This window comes from Schistocerca piceifrons, chromosome 7, assembly GCF_021461385.2.
Source record: "Schistocerca piceifrons isolate TAMUIC-IGC-003096 chromosome 7, iqSchPice1.1, whole genome shotgun sequence".
Taxonomy (NCBI): Eukaryota; Metazoa; Arthropoda; class Insecta; order Orthoptera; family Acrididae; genus Schistocerca; species Schistocerca piceifrons.
Window position 1 is genome coordinate 319,960,594 of NC_060144.1, and position 16,969 is coordinate 319,977,562.

A 16,969-nucleotide genomic window follows, 5' to 3' on the forward strand; every position below is an offset into this window, starting at 1 on the left:
TGCAACAGCCGAGAGCCAGAGCCAGGACTCCAGCTACAATGCAATGGTTAATGGAGGTAAGGAAAAAATACTCTCATGCGTATGTGGGCCGCAATTGTAATTAATAAATAAAGATTTTTTGCTTTAAAGTGGACTAGCTGAGGAAATTAATATACTGTAAATCAAAATTGAATGAAATATCATTTTGATTAAGGCCCACCATGTAAGTCAGCAACAGTCACCACTACCAATCAATTTCTGTAGTAAATAATAAAGTAAATTACGATGGCCGACGGACGCGAGAAACTGCTCGGCCACGACGGCCGGCTCTGCTTATTTCGTTGAGTATTATTAACACAGGATCACATATCATTAGTTGTCCCTCTTCAATTGTCACAGCATAGCTCTTGACGTGAATACACAGTGTGAAAGTTTGCTGTTGGTTAAGTGTTGTAGATGTTGTGAATTCATATGTAGAAATGTTTGTCACTAGTGTGGATGGGGATGGGAAAAACGATAACGTAGCAAAATGTTGCAGGAAAGGCTGCAAACAGTGTTGTAAACTGAAGCATGTTTCTAAATTCATTGTAAATGTGGCTTTACATGCATGGATGTCTGAAAGAGTGAACACTGTTGACAATCCACAAGTTTACAAAAAATTCTAAATTAATTTCCTCAACTCGGATATCTAGGTATGGATCTACTTTATACACGCCAGGGATGCTTGACTTCACTCTATGCTTGAGCTCACATTTGAGTACATGTGTTGGTTAAGGTTCATGAGGAATGGGTGCAGTGGATAACAACAACTTGACAATGTCCTGTGTAAGACATGGGGCACGCCTTCTTGTGTTATAACCAGTTGTTGCTTAGTTCTGTACAAATGTTAAGTAATTCTAGAATGAGTGACATTACGCTCAAACGAAAAATTCAGTTGTTTTTCTCTTGCAATTCTCTGTCTATTCGATGTATTACAAGTCCCTCATTCCATTCAAAAATTGCGAATTGTTGGAAGATGGCGGTCTTCCAAATGGCCACCAAGTTGGTAACGTAGCCTCATAAGTTTCCTCTTCTCCCATCTTACACTGCATTAAATTTCTGTTCATCCACTTCATTTTGTTTCAGAAAGGTGGCTCTACAGCTGCGGACTGTCATTGCATACGAAAATTCGAGTTTCCCTGTCCATTTGAGTTCTTCGTATCTTCTCTAATCATATATCAAACAGTGATTCTCTAACTAGGAGGTACAACATGTTGTAAAGCGTTGGAGCAGAGCCAGTTTGCAGTTAAATGTGTAACTTTACATTTTTATAAGGGAAATATTGATTTCTATAAACATTTATTATAGTAAAATTGCTTAAATAGCTATGTGATTTTTGTATGGTCGACTGCAGACGCAACAAAGGTAACTACATAAAAAATCAGAGATGTTTGTGCTCTTCATTGAGTGTAGTAGTGTGCAATATTTTAAAAGATAAACTGTAAGTAAGAACCTTAAATGGAATTAAGGCTGATATTGTAAGGATATACTGTTCTATAAATTAAGCAGATGAAAGTTTATTTAGCACTGTGTATTGTATGACAAAGAGTCTTACAACATACAAATAATCAGGAAGATAGTATATCCCTCCAGAAATCCATCCGTTCCTTAAGCAAGTCTTGACGTGTCACAAATTCCAATTCCATATCCAGATAGTTGGAAGCATTCTCCGTCAACTTCTCCCACACCACTGGACTTCCAGACGGCGCTGGATCCCTGGAAAACGAAAGACCGGTCTGTGATCTAGCCTGTGTACCTACAGGAAGTATAACCAACAGTTAATGGAACGTTGCTTTATAATAACTTCAATACATGCAATTAACTTTTATGTGTGTGGGAATTGAAAATACACTTTTTACATACTGGAAAATATATTGAAGAGAGAAAGAAACCAGTACACCTGCCCAATATCGTGTAGGCCACCGCGAGTACGCAGAAGTGCTGCAACATGACGTGGCATGGACTCGACTAATGTATGAAGTAGTACTGGAGGGAACTGACACCATGAACCCTGGAGTGCTGTCCATAAATCCGTAGGAGTACGAGGGGTGGAGATCTCTTATGAGCAGCACATTGCAAGGCATCACAGTTTGGTGGCCAGCGGAAGTGTTTAAATTGAGAAGGGTGTTGCTGGAGCCACTCTCTAGCAATTCTGGACGTGGTTGGTGTCTCATTATCCTGCTGAAACTGGCGAAGTCCGTCGAAACGCATCGAAAGAGCATGATCACTGTTCAAACAAATTTCGGACTTGCAGCTGGCCGTCGTTTAAATCATTGCACGATATTTCTACTGGGCACCTGCCACTCATCTTCAGGTGAGCCATCGAAGACTGACGAAGACTTGCTCTGTTCCGCCTTTTTGTAGACCGTTGCGAGTATTATGCGCAAAAGTCAAAATTGGCAAGACAGACCACACTGCCCGACTGCAGTGCCCTCGCTGGTGGAACTGCGTGACTCAGCTGTCCTCTGTGTTACCGCTCGCCGCGGCCATTGGCGCACTCTGTCGTTTTCGATTGGAACAAATCGTGGATGTGATGGGGTACCAAGCACGGTCCAACTGGTAACCGCTATCACGGTTCATCAGATTTTCCACCAGACGTATTTCCAAGGATTCTTTAATAATGGAGTCCCAAAAGTTGTTGCTGTGGTCAGAATCATAGTTCTATCGTACGTCATTGAATGTCCAGTGGAAATAGTGTTCGGCAATAGCGGACTTGCAAGAGGTGAATGCAACGTTCATGTTTTGTTTATCAGTCTTTCACAGAGCGTGTGGTCTGTCCTATGTAAGCTATACCACACTGACAAGATATTTTGTAAATTCCTGCCTTCCACAACAACAAGTTGTTCTTCACCGATCTTTAAAGATCTGAGATCTTAGATGGTGGACGGAAAATCACTTTCACTTGAAATTTCCAGAGGGTTCTTGATATTTTAAACGAAATATAGGCCACAAAAGGAAGAAAAGCCAAAGATTTTGCTGGCGTGTTCTCCTCTTTATCCACCTCCTGATTATTGATTTTAACTGAGAGTCTCCTGTTAATCTGTTGGGTGGAGCACCCACTTTTTTTCTAAACACTGTCATTAGTTGGGCGACCTTTTTAGTCAAACTATCTAAATCTGAGACAGAATGAGCTCTGTGTATGGGTGTTTTAAACATGCTTACAGTCTGTGACTGGTGATAACCTACCACTTGAAAATTCCAATCAGTATGAGTCGACTTACAGTAGTCTGAATGCCGCAGAGAGCCATCATTCTTTTGTCTAACCAAGACATCCAAGAAAGACAAGACAACCATCCTTCCCCACTTTCAGGGTGAACCGAATGTTGTTATAAATGGAGCTGACGTGGCGAAGAAACTCCATCAATTTATCTTCTCTATTAGGCCACACTATGAAAGTATCGTCCACAAACCTCCAAAGTACATTTGGTTTAAGGGCAGCTGATTAAAGCGCTCCCTCCTCGAAATCCTCCACCGATCAGTTGCAGTTAATAACAGATGCACATGTTCTTCAACATACTAATATAGGTTGATTAAATTTCTTATTTCTCAAGGCAGTGTAGGGTATGGACAGATGTCTCATAGGTCTAAAAAAAAATACAGCCCTAATGTAATTTGCAAGAAATTTATTCTTCTCCAGATAGCCCGTAAGTAATTTAGTCCGTTCCTCTTATATTGCTCCACTTTCCTCATTTTAACTGGAAGCCAATACATCATCTCAACGTTGTATCAGTTGTTCTCTACGTTTTAGATTCGTCTCTTAAACTACACATGTTTAAAGAAGTATTGGAAAACTAATACTAATACTCTGTTGGTAGCTACAGCTCCATCTGCTACCTTAACTCAAGAAGTGTGATGTGTAGCCAACAGTAGTTTCTGATTTTCTAAATTTTTCCTTGAAATTCTCGTCTCTTTCATTGCTGCCGTGTTACACTTAAATTTTTTGTATTTGGGCTTACTACGTATCTGTAACATCTTTTTGTGTCTGCATAAGTAGCTTTGTTAAAATAATGTGCACATTCATCTGCACCTGTAAAATGTGCATTTTCTTTAATCTGCAATACCTTTTGATCTTTAAAAAAATCTTCTTAATATTCATTTCTGAGTTGGTAGCTGATAAGGCTGATTCGTACTACATTTCGTATTTATTTTTGTTCTGGAGCTTTTGAGTTTCAGATCACTTACAACTGTAAAATGGTTTAGGATTGTCACATTCTGCACAATTACTTTATTGTTTGATAAAATATAATTTCATTTCAATTCCATTTTGTCCCTATCTTGGTCACTTTCTACAGATTTCATTTTCGAAGACATGATAACGACAAATATGCTCTTCTTTGCAAATTTTACGAACGTATGACCTCTGTCGACTGTAATATATATAAAGTTTTCAACAAAATAGTCGCTATTTAATATATGTCGTACTTTCTTATTAAGTTTCAATTTTCAACTCATAATGGAATTTCCCATCTTGGCTTCCATTTCCTGGTGAAAATGTAAACATCTTCTTGGAAACACTTGAATAATTTACAAGGTATCTCTTTTGTTTACTTTTCAAACAAGTATTGCTATCTTGGCTGAAAGTCCTTCATTATGAATAATTTTAATTTTCAGTTTTGGAATCATACCTAGACCTTAATTTCCTCTTTTCTCTGTGTGACAGTAATAAACTGTATGTCCTAATTTAGGTTTTATTTTATCTTCATTTTATCTTCATGTTGTATACATGGAAGAATCCTGGAGATACTAAAAGGTATCAGATAGATTATATGATGGTAAGACAGAGATTTAGGAACGAGGTTTTAAATTGTAAGACATTTCCAGGGGCAGAGTTGGACTCTGACCACAGTCTGTTGGTTATGAACTGCAGATTAAAACTGAAGAAACTGCAAAAAGGTGGGAATTTAAGGAGATGGGACCTGGATAAACCGAGTAAACCAGAGCTTGTACAGAGTTTCAGGTACAGCATAAGGGAACAATTGACAGGAATGGGGGAAAGAAATACAGTAGAAGACGAATGGGTAGCTCTGCGGGATGAAGTAGTGAAGGCAGCAGAGGATCAAGTAGGTAGAAAGACGAGGGCTAGTAGAAATCCTTGGGTAACAGAAGAAATATTGAACTTAATTGATGAAAGTAGAAAATATAAAAATGCAGTAAATGAAGTAGGGAAAAAGGAATAAAAACGTCTCAAAAATGAGATCGACAGTAAGTGAAAAATGGCTAAGCAGGCATGGATAGAAGACAAATGTAAGGATGTAGAGGCTTATCTCACTAGGGGTATAGATACAGTCTACAGGAAAATTAAAGAGACCTTTGGAGAAAAGAGAGCCACTTGTATGAATATCAAGAGCTCAGATATAAACCGAGTTCTAAGCAAAGAGGGGAAAGCAGAAAGGTGGAAGGAGTATATAGAGGGTCTGTAGAAAGGGCAGTGTACTTGAGGACAATATTATAGAAATGGAAGAGGATATAGATGAAGATGAAATGGGAGATACGATACTGCGTGAAGAGTTTGACAGAGCACTGAATGACCTGAGTCGAAACAAGGCCTCGGGAGTAGACAACATTCCATTAGATCTACTGACGGCCTTGGGAGAGCCAGTCCTGACAAAACTCTACCATCTAGTGAGCGAGCAAGATGTACGAGACAGGCGAAATACCCTCAGACTTCAAGAAGATATAATAATTCCAATCACAAAGAAGCAGGTGTTGACAGATGTGAAAATTACCGAACTATCAGTTTAATAAGTCACAGCTGCAAAATACTAACGCGAATTCCTTACAGAAGAATGGAAAAACTGGTAGAAGCCAACCTCGGGGATGATCAGTTTGGATACCGTAGAAATATTGGAACACGTGAGGCAATACTGACCTTACGACTTATCTTAGAAGAAAGATTAAGGAAAGGCAAACCTACGTTTCTAGCATTTTTAGACTTTGAGAAAGCTTTTGACAATGTTGACTGGAATACTATCTTTCAAATTCTGAAGGTGGCAGGGGTAAAATACAGGGAGCGAAAGGCTATTTACAATTTGTACAGAAACCAGATGGCAGTTATAAGAGTCGAGGGACATGAAAGGGAAGCAGTGGTTGGGAAGGGAGTGAGACAGGGTTGTAGCCTCTCCCCGATGTTATTCAATCTGTATATTGAGCAAGCAGTAAAGGAATCAAAAGAAAAATTCGGAGTAGGTATTAAAATCCACGGAGAAGAAATAAAAAATTTGAGGTTCGCCGATGACATTGTAATTCTGTCAGAGACAGCAAAGAACTTGGAAGAGCAGTTGAACGGAATGGACAGTGTCATGAAAGGCGGGTGTAAGATGAACATCAACAAAAGCAAAACGAGGATAATGGAATGTAGTCGAATTAAGTCGGGTGATGCTGAGGGAATTAGATTAGGAAATGAGACACTTAAAGTAGTAAAGGAGGTTTGCTATTTGGGGAGCAAAATAAATGATGATGGTCGAAGTAGAGAGGATATAAAATGTGGACTGGCAATGGCAAGGAAAGCGTTTCTGAAGAAGAGAAATTTGTTAACATCAAGTATAGATTTAAGTGTCAGGAAGTCGTTTCTGAAAGTATTTGAATGGAGTGTAGCCATTTATGGAAGTGGAACATGGACAACAAATAGTTTGGACAAGAAGAGAATAGAAGCTCTCGAAATGTGGTGCTACAGAAGAATGCTGAAGATTAGATGGGTAGATCACGTAACTAATGAGGAGGTATTGAATAGGATTGGGGAGAAGAGAAGTTTGTGGCACAACTTGACTAGAAGAAGGGATCGGTTGGTAGGACATGTTCTGAGGTATCAAGGGATCACCAATTTGGTATTGGAGGGCAGCGTGGAGGGTAAAAATCGTAAAGGGAGACCAAGAGATGAATACACTAAGCAGTTTAAGAAGGATGTAGGTTGCAGTAGTTACTGGGAGATGAAGGAGCTTGCACAGGATAGATTAGCATGGTGAGCTGCATCAAATCAGTCTCAGGACTGAAGACCACAACAACAACAACATTTATCTTCATTTTCGTCCGCATTTCAGGCGTCCGTATCCCATCTGACGTCAATTGATTTCTCTTCCGACTGCACTAATTTATCTTTATATCTTATGGTTAAACAATTTATGGTTCCTAAAAGAAGACTGACTGAACATGCGTTTTTCTTAGGGAATGTGATACTCATGTCAGGCGCAGCTTTAGCCGGTTTTGCGCCGTTGCGCTAATCTCTCAATATACTATCAACAATCTCTCACTCGGGCGACGACTGTACCTACGGGTACACTACCCTGCCTGCCAGGGCGCGAGGAGTTTGGAGAGAGACTCACACTAATGTTGGCAGAGTTCCGCACGCTGCAGTTACAGATCAGCCGTTAAGTGCCCCTAGATTTCAGAGCCCCTCCTTGTGATGTAGTGTTCGTCACTGATGATAGATTTAGGTCAGAAACGATCAGATATTGACGATTTGATAAATGGGAGACGCTGGATGGATTGTGGATGAACATTGAAGGTTTACTTATATTCGTGGTTAAGGTAATAAGAAAATTTTGCTGCTTTGTTGCCAGGCTCATGCAGTGTGTGTGTGTGTGTGTGCGTGTGTGTGTGTGTGTGTGTGTGTGTGTGTGTGTGTCTAGTGGGGTGGATCTGCGAAATATCCCTACCTTTGTAGGCGAGATCGCTTACGCGCGTTATGGTTTCGGCATACGACTCGGTGGTGGTTATTTCGAATCCAGGGGGGACGGATTATTTGACCTGCTAAGAAGAAAAATTCCTGATCACCACATTTCCGTTCGAGGTCCTGAGTCAAACTCGCCACTCAGTGAGGGTGTCACGGTGTTTGGTGCCGTTTGTGCCATTTGGGATGAGAAAGTTACGTGCCAACGCTATCTTGCAACCTTTTCCTTGTCTTTCAACCCGATCAACAACACAAACACTACATCATACACGTAGTCTGCCAGCCACCTACACGAAACAGCTGCACTTAATGCACCTTACACATAAGGGGACAACGTTGTGTCAACTAAGAGAAAATAATGTTGGACCTAGGTCCAGAGACACGCGAGTCTCTAGGATGTATCACACATTCATTTCAGTAAAGACAGTTGAATACTTCAATTCAATGCAAGTTGTTAATAAAACCACCAGTTCGCAGATGCCTGTCGGGCTGTTCTCTACAAGATCTGACGGCATCAACGGCTATTGCAATAGCCAACGTTTTGTTTTCAGTGACCAAGCATTATTATTTGTGGTTATTCTGTAGTATTTGATATAGCCTTTACGACTTGTTCGGGGTAACGTTATAAATGCGACTGACTGACGCTCTTTTCAACTGATTAATGATTCAGGGCACTGTTAACAGATAAAATGAAGAAATCAGAATCATTATTGATGGGACTTACCCGTATTTGGGGAAATTGGTCCACAGTGTTGCCAACTGATTTGCCACCTTCCCGTCGTTGGAGTTAGGATTCGTGATTGGTCCCGATGTGTTGGTCGGAAACAGATACAGAATTTCCCCTGCATGAACCATACCTGAAAAGTATTTGTACATCAGACATAGTTGGGAATGTCTCAAGCCATACAAGGCGTAAAAATACTTTTCGTCAACAATACTACAAGAGTTACACTTCTTTGTAGTACTTTTGACGAAAGTATATTTTCGCCTCAGGTAGTTTGAGACGCATTTTCAGTGTCGCTGCTGCAAATGTGGTGGAATGTACAACAATTACTCTAGCTGAGACTAACTGTTAAACCATCTAGTTCAGTTAACAACTTATATCGTGTTAAAGCTGCGGTTGGTAACGGATGGAACCGCAACGTAGTTGTTTCTTATTGGCCGGATAAGTACCAAGGACTGACACAGAGTATGTTACCCACAGCTAAAGAAAGGGAAAATGGACATCTCTGACTCTTGTGGTAGGAATAATGTTACATTACGCTTACAAAAGGTGATACGACGTGCAGGGGCAACAGCGACCGCTAGAAGTGCAAGAAAAAACGTTACGGCGTCACGTGCAACTGCTGCTTACAGATACGCCTGGTGAGGCACTTAGTCAATAGTGAGTTTTCTAGATTTTTCACAGAAGCGTTCGGGATAAAGTCACACAATTACTTTCACTTGTGAATAGTGCTAAAGCGGATGCAATAATTCGTACAGAAAGTGACTAAAACTAGACATAAGTAGGAGCGAAATCTTAAATTTCAAATGCAATATACGTCGGTAAGGTGGAGAGATACCAACAGTTGTGAAATATTCATTTACATGAAAACTCAACAGTGATTGATGAAATATAAGTAGAGTCAAAATGCCAGGTAATCTGGGTGAAGACAGGCGTTAAATATAGAACATAACACAGTAAAAGGATATATCTTTCGTCACCTAATTAAAGCATCGAAGCGACGTACACTTTACAGAAACAATGAAAAATATAACATACAATGTTATTCATCCGGAGGAGTGTTTAACGTCCCGTCGACAATGAGGTCATTATAGAAGGAGCACAAGCTCAGATTAGGGGAGGATGGTGAAAGAATCATTCCGGTCTTGATCCGAGGGGGGGGGGGGGGTTGTTCTGTTCCCCTACCGGGCGCATCCCCAGGTGGCGAACAGGAAAAGGCTCTGCAGATACACAGGATAGGTGGGAAATAAAATACCATTCGCGGACCAACAGAAATCGAAATCCAGAGGCGACTGTCCTCAGACTGGGTGGCCTGTTGTAACACTCTGTTCCCCAGGTTAAGGGTGGCTGAAAAATACCTCTAGGGTTAACAACAGTGGTCGTAAACTAGAGCCTATAACAATCAGAACAACCCTATACATGGAAGAGTTTGAAGTGAAAAAAAAATTACCCCAGGTGGACAATCCACTGCATCAAAGTGCGTAAAAGCAAACAAGTGGATTCTGTGGAGTCTGCAGCATTACACAGAGACGAGTCTCAGAGTCTTGGAACCTCAAGCAAGATGAAGTTACATAGGTACTTTGAGCGAAAATTCTCTTCTAGAAACTGGAAAATTAGAACATCTTACATACACATTCAAGAATCACAAGATTCTCATAACGGCCCTACAATAAACCAGATTTATGATGAAAACAATTTTGATTCTGGAGGCTTCAGAATATACTAGGGGAAAGTTGTTGTTGTTGTGGTCTTCAGTCCTGAGACTGGTTTGATGCAGCTCTCCATGCCACTCTATCCTGTGCAAGCTTCTTCATCTCCCAGTACCCACTGCAGCCTACATCCTTCTGAATCTGCTTAGTGTATTCATCTCTTGATCTCCCTCTACGATTTTTACCCTCCACGTTGCCCTCCAATACTAAATTGGTGATCATTCGATGTCTCAGAACATGTCCTACCAACCGATCCCTTCTTCTAGTCAAGTTGTGCCATAAACTCCTCTGCTCCCCAATACTATTCAATACCTCCTCATTAGTTATGTGATCTACCCATCTAATCTTCAGCATTCTTCTGTAGTACCACATTTCGAAAGCTTCTATTCTCTTCTTGTCTAAACTGTTTATCGTCCACGTTTCACTTCCATACAGTCCATACAAATACTTTCAGAAACGACTTCCTGACATTTAAATCTATACTCGATGTTAACAAATTTTTCTTCTTCAGAAACGCTTTCCTTACCATTGCCAGTCTACATTTTATATCCTCTCTACTTCGACCATCATCAGTTATTTTGTTCCCCAAATAGCAAAACTCCTTTACTACTGTAAGTGTCTCATTTTCTAATATAATTCCCTCAGCATCACCCGACTTAATTCAACTACATTCCATTGTCCTCTTTTTGCTTTTGTCGATGTTCATCTTATATCCTCCTTTCAAGACGCTATCCATACCGTTCAACTGTTCTTCCAAGTCCTTTGTTGTCTCTGACAGAATTACAATGTCATCGGCAAACCTCAAAGTTTTTATTTCTTCTCCATGGATTTTAATCCCTACTCCGAACTTTTCTATTGTTTCCTTCATTGCTTGCTCAATATAATAACTGCCATCTGGTTTCTGTACAAATTGTAAATAGCCTTTCGCTCCCTGCGTTTTACACCTGCCACCTTCAGAATTTGAAAGAGAGTATTCCAATCAACATTGTCAAAAGCTTTCTCTAAGTCTACAAATGCTGGAAACGTAGGTTTGCCTTTCCTTAATCTTTCTTCTAAGATAAGTAGTAGGGTCAGTATTGCCTCACGTGTTCCAACATTTCTACGGAATCCAAACTGATCTTCTCCGAGGTCGGCTTCTAACAGTTTTTCCATTCGTCTGTAAAGAATTCGCGTTAGGAATTTTGTAGCTGTGACTTATTAAACTGATACTTCTGTAATTTTCACATCTGTCAACACCTACTTTCTTTGGGATTGGTATTATTATATTCTTCTTGAAGTCTGAGGGTATTTCGCCTGTCTCATACATCTTGCTCACCAGATGGTAGAGTTTTGTCAGGACAGGCTCTCCCAAGGCTGTCTGTAGTTCTAATGGAATGTTGTCTACTCCGGGGGCCTTGTTTCGACTCAGGTCTTTCAGTGCTCTGTCAAACTCTTCAGGCAGTATCGGAACTCCCATTTCATCTTCATCTACATCTTCTTCCATTTCCATTATATTGTCCTCAAGTACATAGCCCTCACAGCAATCACAAAAAAATTATCAAAACAGACAAACCTTCTTAAACATAAGAAGATTAATGAACAAAAATATCAAAAGAATCTTCTCATTCAGATCAACGAAGACTTAATCAAAAACAAGACAAAGAAGATTCGTAAGACTGTTAAACAAGTACTAATCAAATACAGCCCACCGGCCCTACAGCTCTGAAACAAAAACTGAAATATTGCCCGCAACAACAGCGGTAATTGCAAAATAGGAACCATCTCAACTGTGAAGAACTCACAGAAAAAATGGACCTTAAGTTCTCAACAACAATCAACTCTACCTAACTCTGAATCGTCCACCGAGGAATTACATGCAGTAATTTCAAATCTCAAAAACCTTATAGGCGAGAACCAAATCACAGCTGAAACTTGGAAAAATGTCAACAAAAATGCCACAGACTTTCTCCAAAACATCTTCGAAGACATCTGGATAACTGAAAGAATCCCAGATGAATGGAAGGCGGCTCTCATCCACCAATTCCATAAGATTTTCCCTAAGTCACACTACACAGGGCAGAACCTCGATCAACTTGAAAAATACCAAGCGGGTTTCTGTAAAGGAAGATTCTGTCCAGAACAAAGTCTGAATCTCAAAAACCTCGTGGCCTATCAAAAATCAAGAGCATAATCATATGTTATCACTTTCATGGCTTTCAGAAAGCACAAGATCCATTATGCCGGAGAATCCCTCATCTCTAGATTAAAAGGAGCAAACCACACATACACCTAATTAGAGATACCATTACGATCACGTACTCCAAAGTAAAATTCATGTGAGAACCCTCCTACCCTTTTGAGATAAAAACTGTGGTATGCCAGTGAGATGGACTTTCGTCATTGCTATTTAACTGCCCCCTAGAAAAAGTAATCGGAGAGTGGAATATGAAGATTCATAGTAGAATTCGACTAGGAACAAAAAAACAAAGGTATCAAAGTTAACTGTCTAGCCTTTGCAGATAATTTGGTCCTACTAGTCCGAGACCTACAAAAACAAGCTCAAAAACTAGCTCTCAAAATATCCTTTAAAAGACCAAGATAATGAAAAACATAAAAACTCACCAAAATGTTTTAAAGTGGGACAACAAATAAATAGAGATCGTAAAATAATTCAAAGATCTTGGGGAATGGATCAGCTGGAATGCCCTCGAGAAAGAGACAATGGAATCTAGAAGAAGTAACGTTGAACTAGCCTTCGAACTCACCAAAAACACATATAACAAACAGTCCCTCCCATGGGATGTAAAAGTAAGGTATCATAGTACAGTAATCAAACCAGAGTCCTTACGTAACCAAAACTTTGTCCATCACCAACCATGGCCCAGCTGAAAGGCTGGAGATCAAAGAAAGGAAGATATTAAGAAAAATCCTTGGCCCCAGATTCCACAATAACAAACTAATTCAGGTAAAAAATGAGACCCTTTCCCAAACTACCGAGAAACTTCCAGTCACAATGAGGAAAAGAGGAACTGATTTTTATGGACACATTCTCAGAATGAACTCAAATAGATTAATAATAACATTTAACTGCTTCCGCAAAAAACAACCAAATTGGTTTAATGAAACGGAGATAGACGTAAAAGAACTCTAAATCACAAAACATGCTCGTAGATAAAACTGAAAAAAAAAATCACAGACAAGAAAGAGAGGTTCCAAGTCAAAGTGAAAACCAAACGAACAATGTAAATCTCTGAAGAAGAAAGGAAAGCAATATAAGGAAGAATTAAACAATACCGGGCTAATCGAAAGACAGAGAACGTTAAAAATTAATTGATTTAACGTACTCCAAAGTAGGGCTCAACGAAAGAAGAAGAATTCTTGATCAAGTGGAAGGGGCAGGGAGGATATTTTAGTCTGTAAACTACAGATTGTTAGAAACACTCATTTAGAGTAACTTTTAGAGTGTCTTGGTTAGGTATCTACTCAAGAGCTAAACAAATTAGATAGTATGGAAACTTTTCTGTTCACTGGAGGTAGTGATAAGAAACCACAGAGCTATTATAACGTCGTTGTTCAACAGTGATGAACCACAATTTGAGAATGTAGTAAGACAGTAAGGAAGACAACGAAGTTATTAGGCGCTATCAGACGCGTAACAGGAAACAAACTGCTCAAACTGAGATTAATTAGAGGCCACATATCACACACATTTATATCGTGGAAGACTGAGTAATTACTAGAGAATACAGCGTATCATGAAGCAGAGAAAGCGACATTGTAGAAAAGAGGCCGAATCTTTTGCTGAAGTACATATGGTAAGCAGTACTGCTATAAGGGCAAGTATGCGAGAAGTGTGCAGTACATTCTGAGAAAGAAACAATCTACGAGTCCTAGTGTAATGGTATTTCGTTTAGGTGTTATCGTAATGATCATCAACTAGACCTCAGTTTCTGCTTTATTTTTTGTGGATCAAAATTGCCTTCTAGGTGCTCGCTCGTTACGATGACACCGAAACGAAATACCATTACATCAAGGCTGAAATATTAAATACTGTCTTTCGAAATTGTTTCTCTGGAGAAAGGTAGATATTTTCTACTTTCGACCGCTTCGAGAATAGGCTACTGAAAGGTAAAAAATAAATAAGCGTGGAACAGAAATGAAGAGGGGTCGTCACTAGAAAGGATTTTCTATTAAATTTCAGGAAGAAGTTGGGGTACCACAGCATGCTGCATCGTAAATACAGCGAAGAAGATAGTTCGGAGCTGCTAAGACGAAATGTATGTGCTACTGTTTTTACTTTTGCAACACAGATACGGGGTAAGTCACCTAAGGTCTAAGGATGCCGGCGCGATAGCTCAGCGTGTTCGACGAGGGTATTGGGTACCCTCCGTAATAATAATATAATAATAATGAAACTGAGTAGAGATTCTCTTTGATTGAATTTGAAAAATGTCGTATGACATCTGCACGGAATCACTGACGAAAATACGGCAAAGAAACATATAGAAAGAAAGAAGACAAAAATGAAAGATTGAAAGTGTTGCGTCTTTGACAAATAATCTAAAAATCCTGCATTGCGTGTTCGGAGCCAGACGCTGATTTAATTTCAAATAATACTAATCAGCATTGGTGGCTGCAGAATTTCGGTATAAGGACTCATCCTCGAGGTCGGAGGAGTCGACAGAGTTTCAGGACAACCCGTTGCCCTTGGGATGGGGAACTGCCACTAAAAGGTGGAAGTATCAGTAAAGATCTACGACATGAGGATGCAGAAGGCAATGGGGACACCATATTAAAGACACGTACTCTATTTCCACGCAACATAAGACTAATCACAGAAAATGCCGATGCCAGACTGTGATTCATTGGGAGAATCCTCAGGAAATGTAGTGCATCAGCGAAGGAGGTAGCTTACAAAACCCTCGTTCAACAAATACTTGAATGTTGCGCGTCAGTATGGGACCTGCACCAAGTAGGATTGATAAAGGAAATAGAGGCGATCCAAAGAGGAGCAGCGTGTTTCATCACAGGTACATTTAGTAATCACGAAAGCATCACGAAGATAATCAACGAACTCCAGTGGCAGGCGCCGCAAGAGAGGCGTTTTGCATCACTTTAAAAGTTCCGAAAACGTACTTCCTAGAAGAGTCAACCAATATACAGAGCGTTCCAGAAATTTATGAACAGACTTCTAGGGGTTGTAGAGGGTATCCTGAGCAACGAATCGAGGGTAGGAATCCGTGTCCAGAAACGTCATCCAAAGACGCTACAGAACGTTGAAGTTACATGCGCCTGCGCCTGCCATCAGACCACCCTTTCGGCAAGAAACGTGACTTCGTACACTGACGGACGGTAGGCAGAATGTCTCGCAATGTTGTTTGTTGTTCAGTGATCGCGGCTGGTTGACACGAGCGCCAGTGGAGAAGATGAAGCTAGTTGCTGTGTAGAACGGACTTGTCTCCTTTGAATGCGATGCTCTGTTGCCTCGTTGGATGACGGTTTTGGACGCGGGTTTCCAACTGCAGTTTTTTTTCTTCTGTATGCCAAGAAACATTCGAGATTTTAGAGGTTCCTGGAGAGAAATAAACTACAGATGGACACCCTTGTCCAAAACCGTCATCTATCGAGGCAACAGGGCATTGCGCTCATAGGAGACAAGGACTCTAAGCAGCAGGTAACTCCATGTCTACATTGGCGATTGTGGCAATCAGCTGCAACAACACCTCGAAGTTTGCCGCAACATTTCTGGGACACCCTGTATTGCTTCCTCCTACGTATACCTCGCGAAAAGACCATGAAGATAAAAGAGATTTAAGTCCACTGCTTACTGGCAGTCGTTCTTGCGAATCACTTGTGACTGGAACAGGAAAGAGGGGAAGTGACAGTGATGCATAAAGTACCCTATGCCACACACAGCGGGGCTTGCGGAGTATAGATGTGTACGTAGAAATGCAGCCTTTAATTCACAAAGTGTCATGATGATCTCTCCACTGGTAAATAATTCAAGATTAGTTCCCCATTCAGATTTACAGAAGGAGACTGTAAAGGAAGATGTAACCAACGAGTCGAAGCGTGTAATGTCAGATGTTTTTATGTGGACGAGAAGCTAGAAAATCTTACCAGACAAATGCAAACGTCCATTAAAGATATAGGTGGTTTCAGTGTAGCGAAATGGAATGAAGCAAGGATTTATCGTCAGACGAATATAGGGTTATTGAAATAGCAGCAGCCAGCGGTATAACTAGAGTAAGATTCATCACAAATATGAAGATAGGGCAGAGAGTGAGTTACTGTGCACAGCTCACTGATGGTATTATCCTCGTCAGAATCGACAGCAAACGAACGCCAACAATAGTTCAGCCACTCCGAGATGATGATGGCACTGAAACAGAGGATGATACGCGTAAAGCTGAAATACTAAACACCTTTTTCCAAAGCTGTTTCACAGAGGAAGACCGCACTGCAGTTCCTTCTCTAAATCCTCGAACAAACGAAAAAATGGCTGACATCGAAATAAGTGTCCAAGGAATAGAAAAGCAACTGAAATCAATCAACAGAGGGAAGTCCACTGGACCTGACGGGATACCAATTCGATTCTTCACAGAGTACGCGAAAGAACTTGCCCCCCTTCAAACAGCCGTGTACCGCAAGTCTCTAGAGCAACGGAAGGTTCCAAATGATTGGAAAAGAGCACAGGTAGTCCCAGTCTTCAAGAAGGGTAGTCGAGCAGATGCGCAAAACTATAGACCTATATCTCTGTCGTCGATCTGTTGTAGAATTTTAGAACATGTTTTTTGCTCGCGTATCATGTCGTTTCTGGAAACCCAGAATCTACTCTGTAGGAGTCAACATGGATTCCGGAAACAGCGAGCG

The 16,969-nt window shown here is 40.5% G+C and overlaps 1 protein-coding gene across 1 annotated transcript in view; it reads right to left on the minus strand.

Moving 5' to 3' along the window:
• Positions 1-1,586: 1,586 nt before the first annotated feature.
• LOC124805652 (juvenile hormone esterase-like) overlaps positions 1,587-16,969 on the minus strand; it is a 101,651-nt gene continuing 86,268 nt past the window's right edge. The window contains exons 9-10 of the mRNA XM_047266219.1: positions 8,409-8,541; positions 1,587-1,734 (exon numbers count right to left, since the gene is read on the minus strand). Of these exons, the coding sequence (XP_047122175.1) occupies positions 1,587-1,734; positions 8,409-8,541 (281 nt within the window). The remainder of the gene's footprint in view (positions 1,735-8,408; positions 8,542-16,969) is intronic.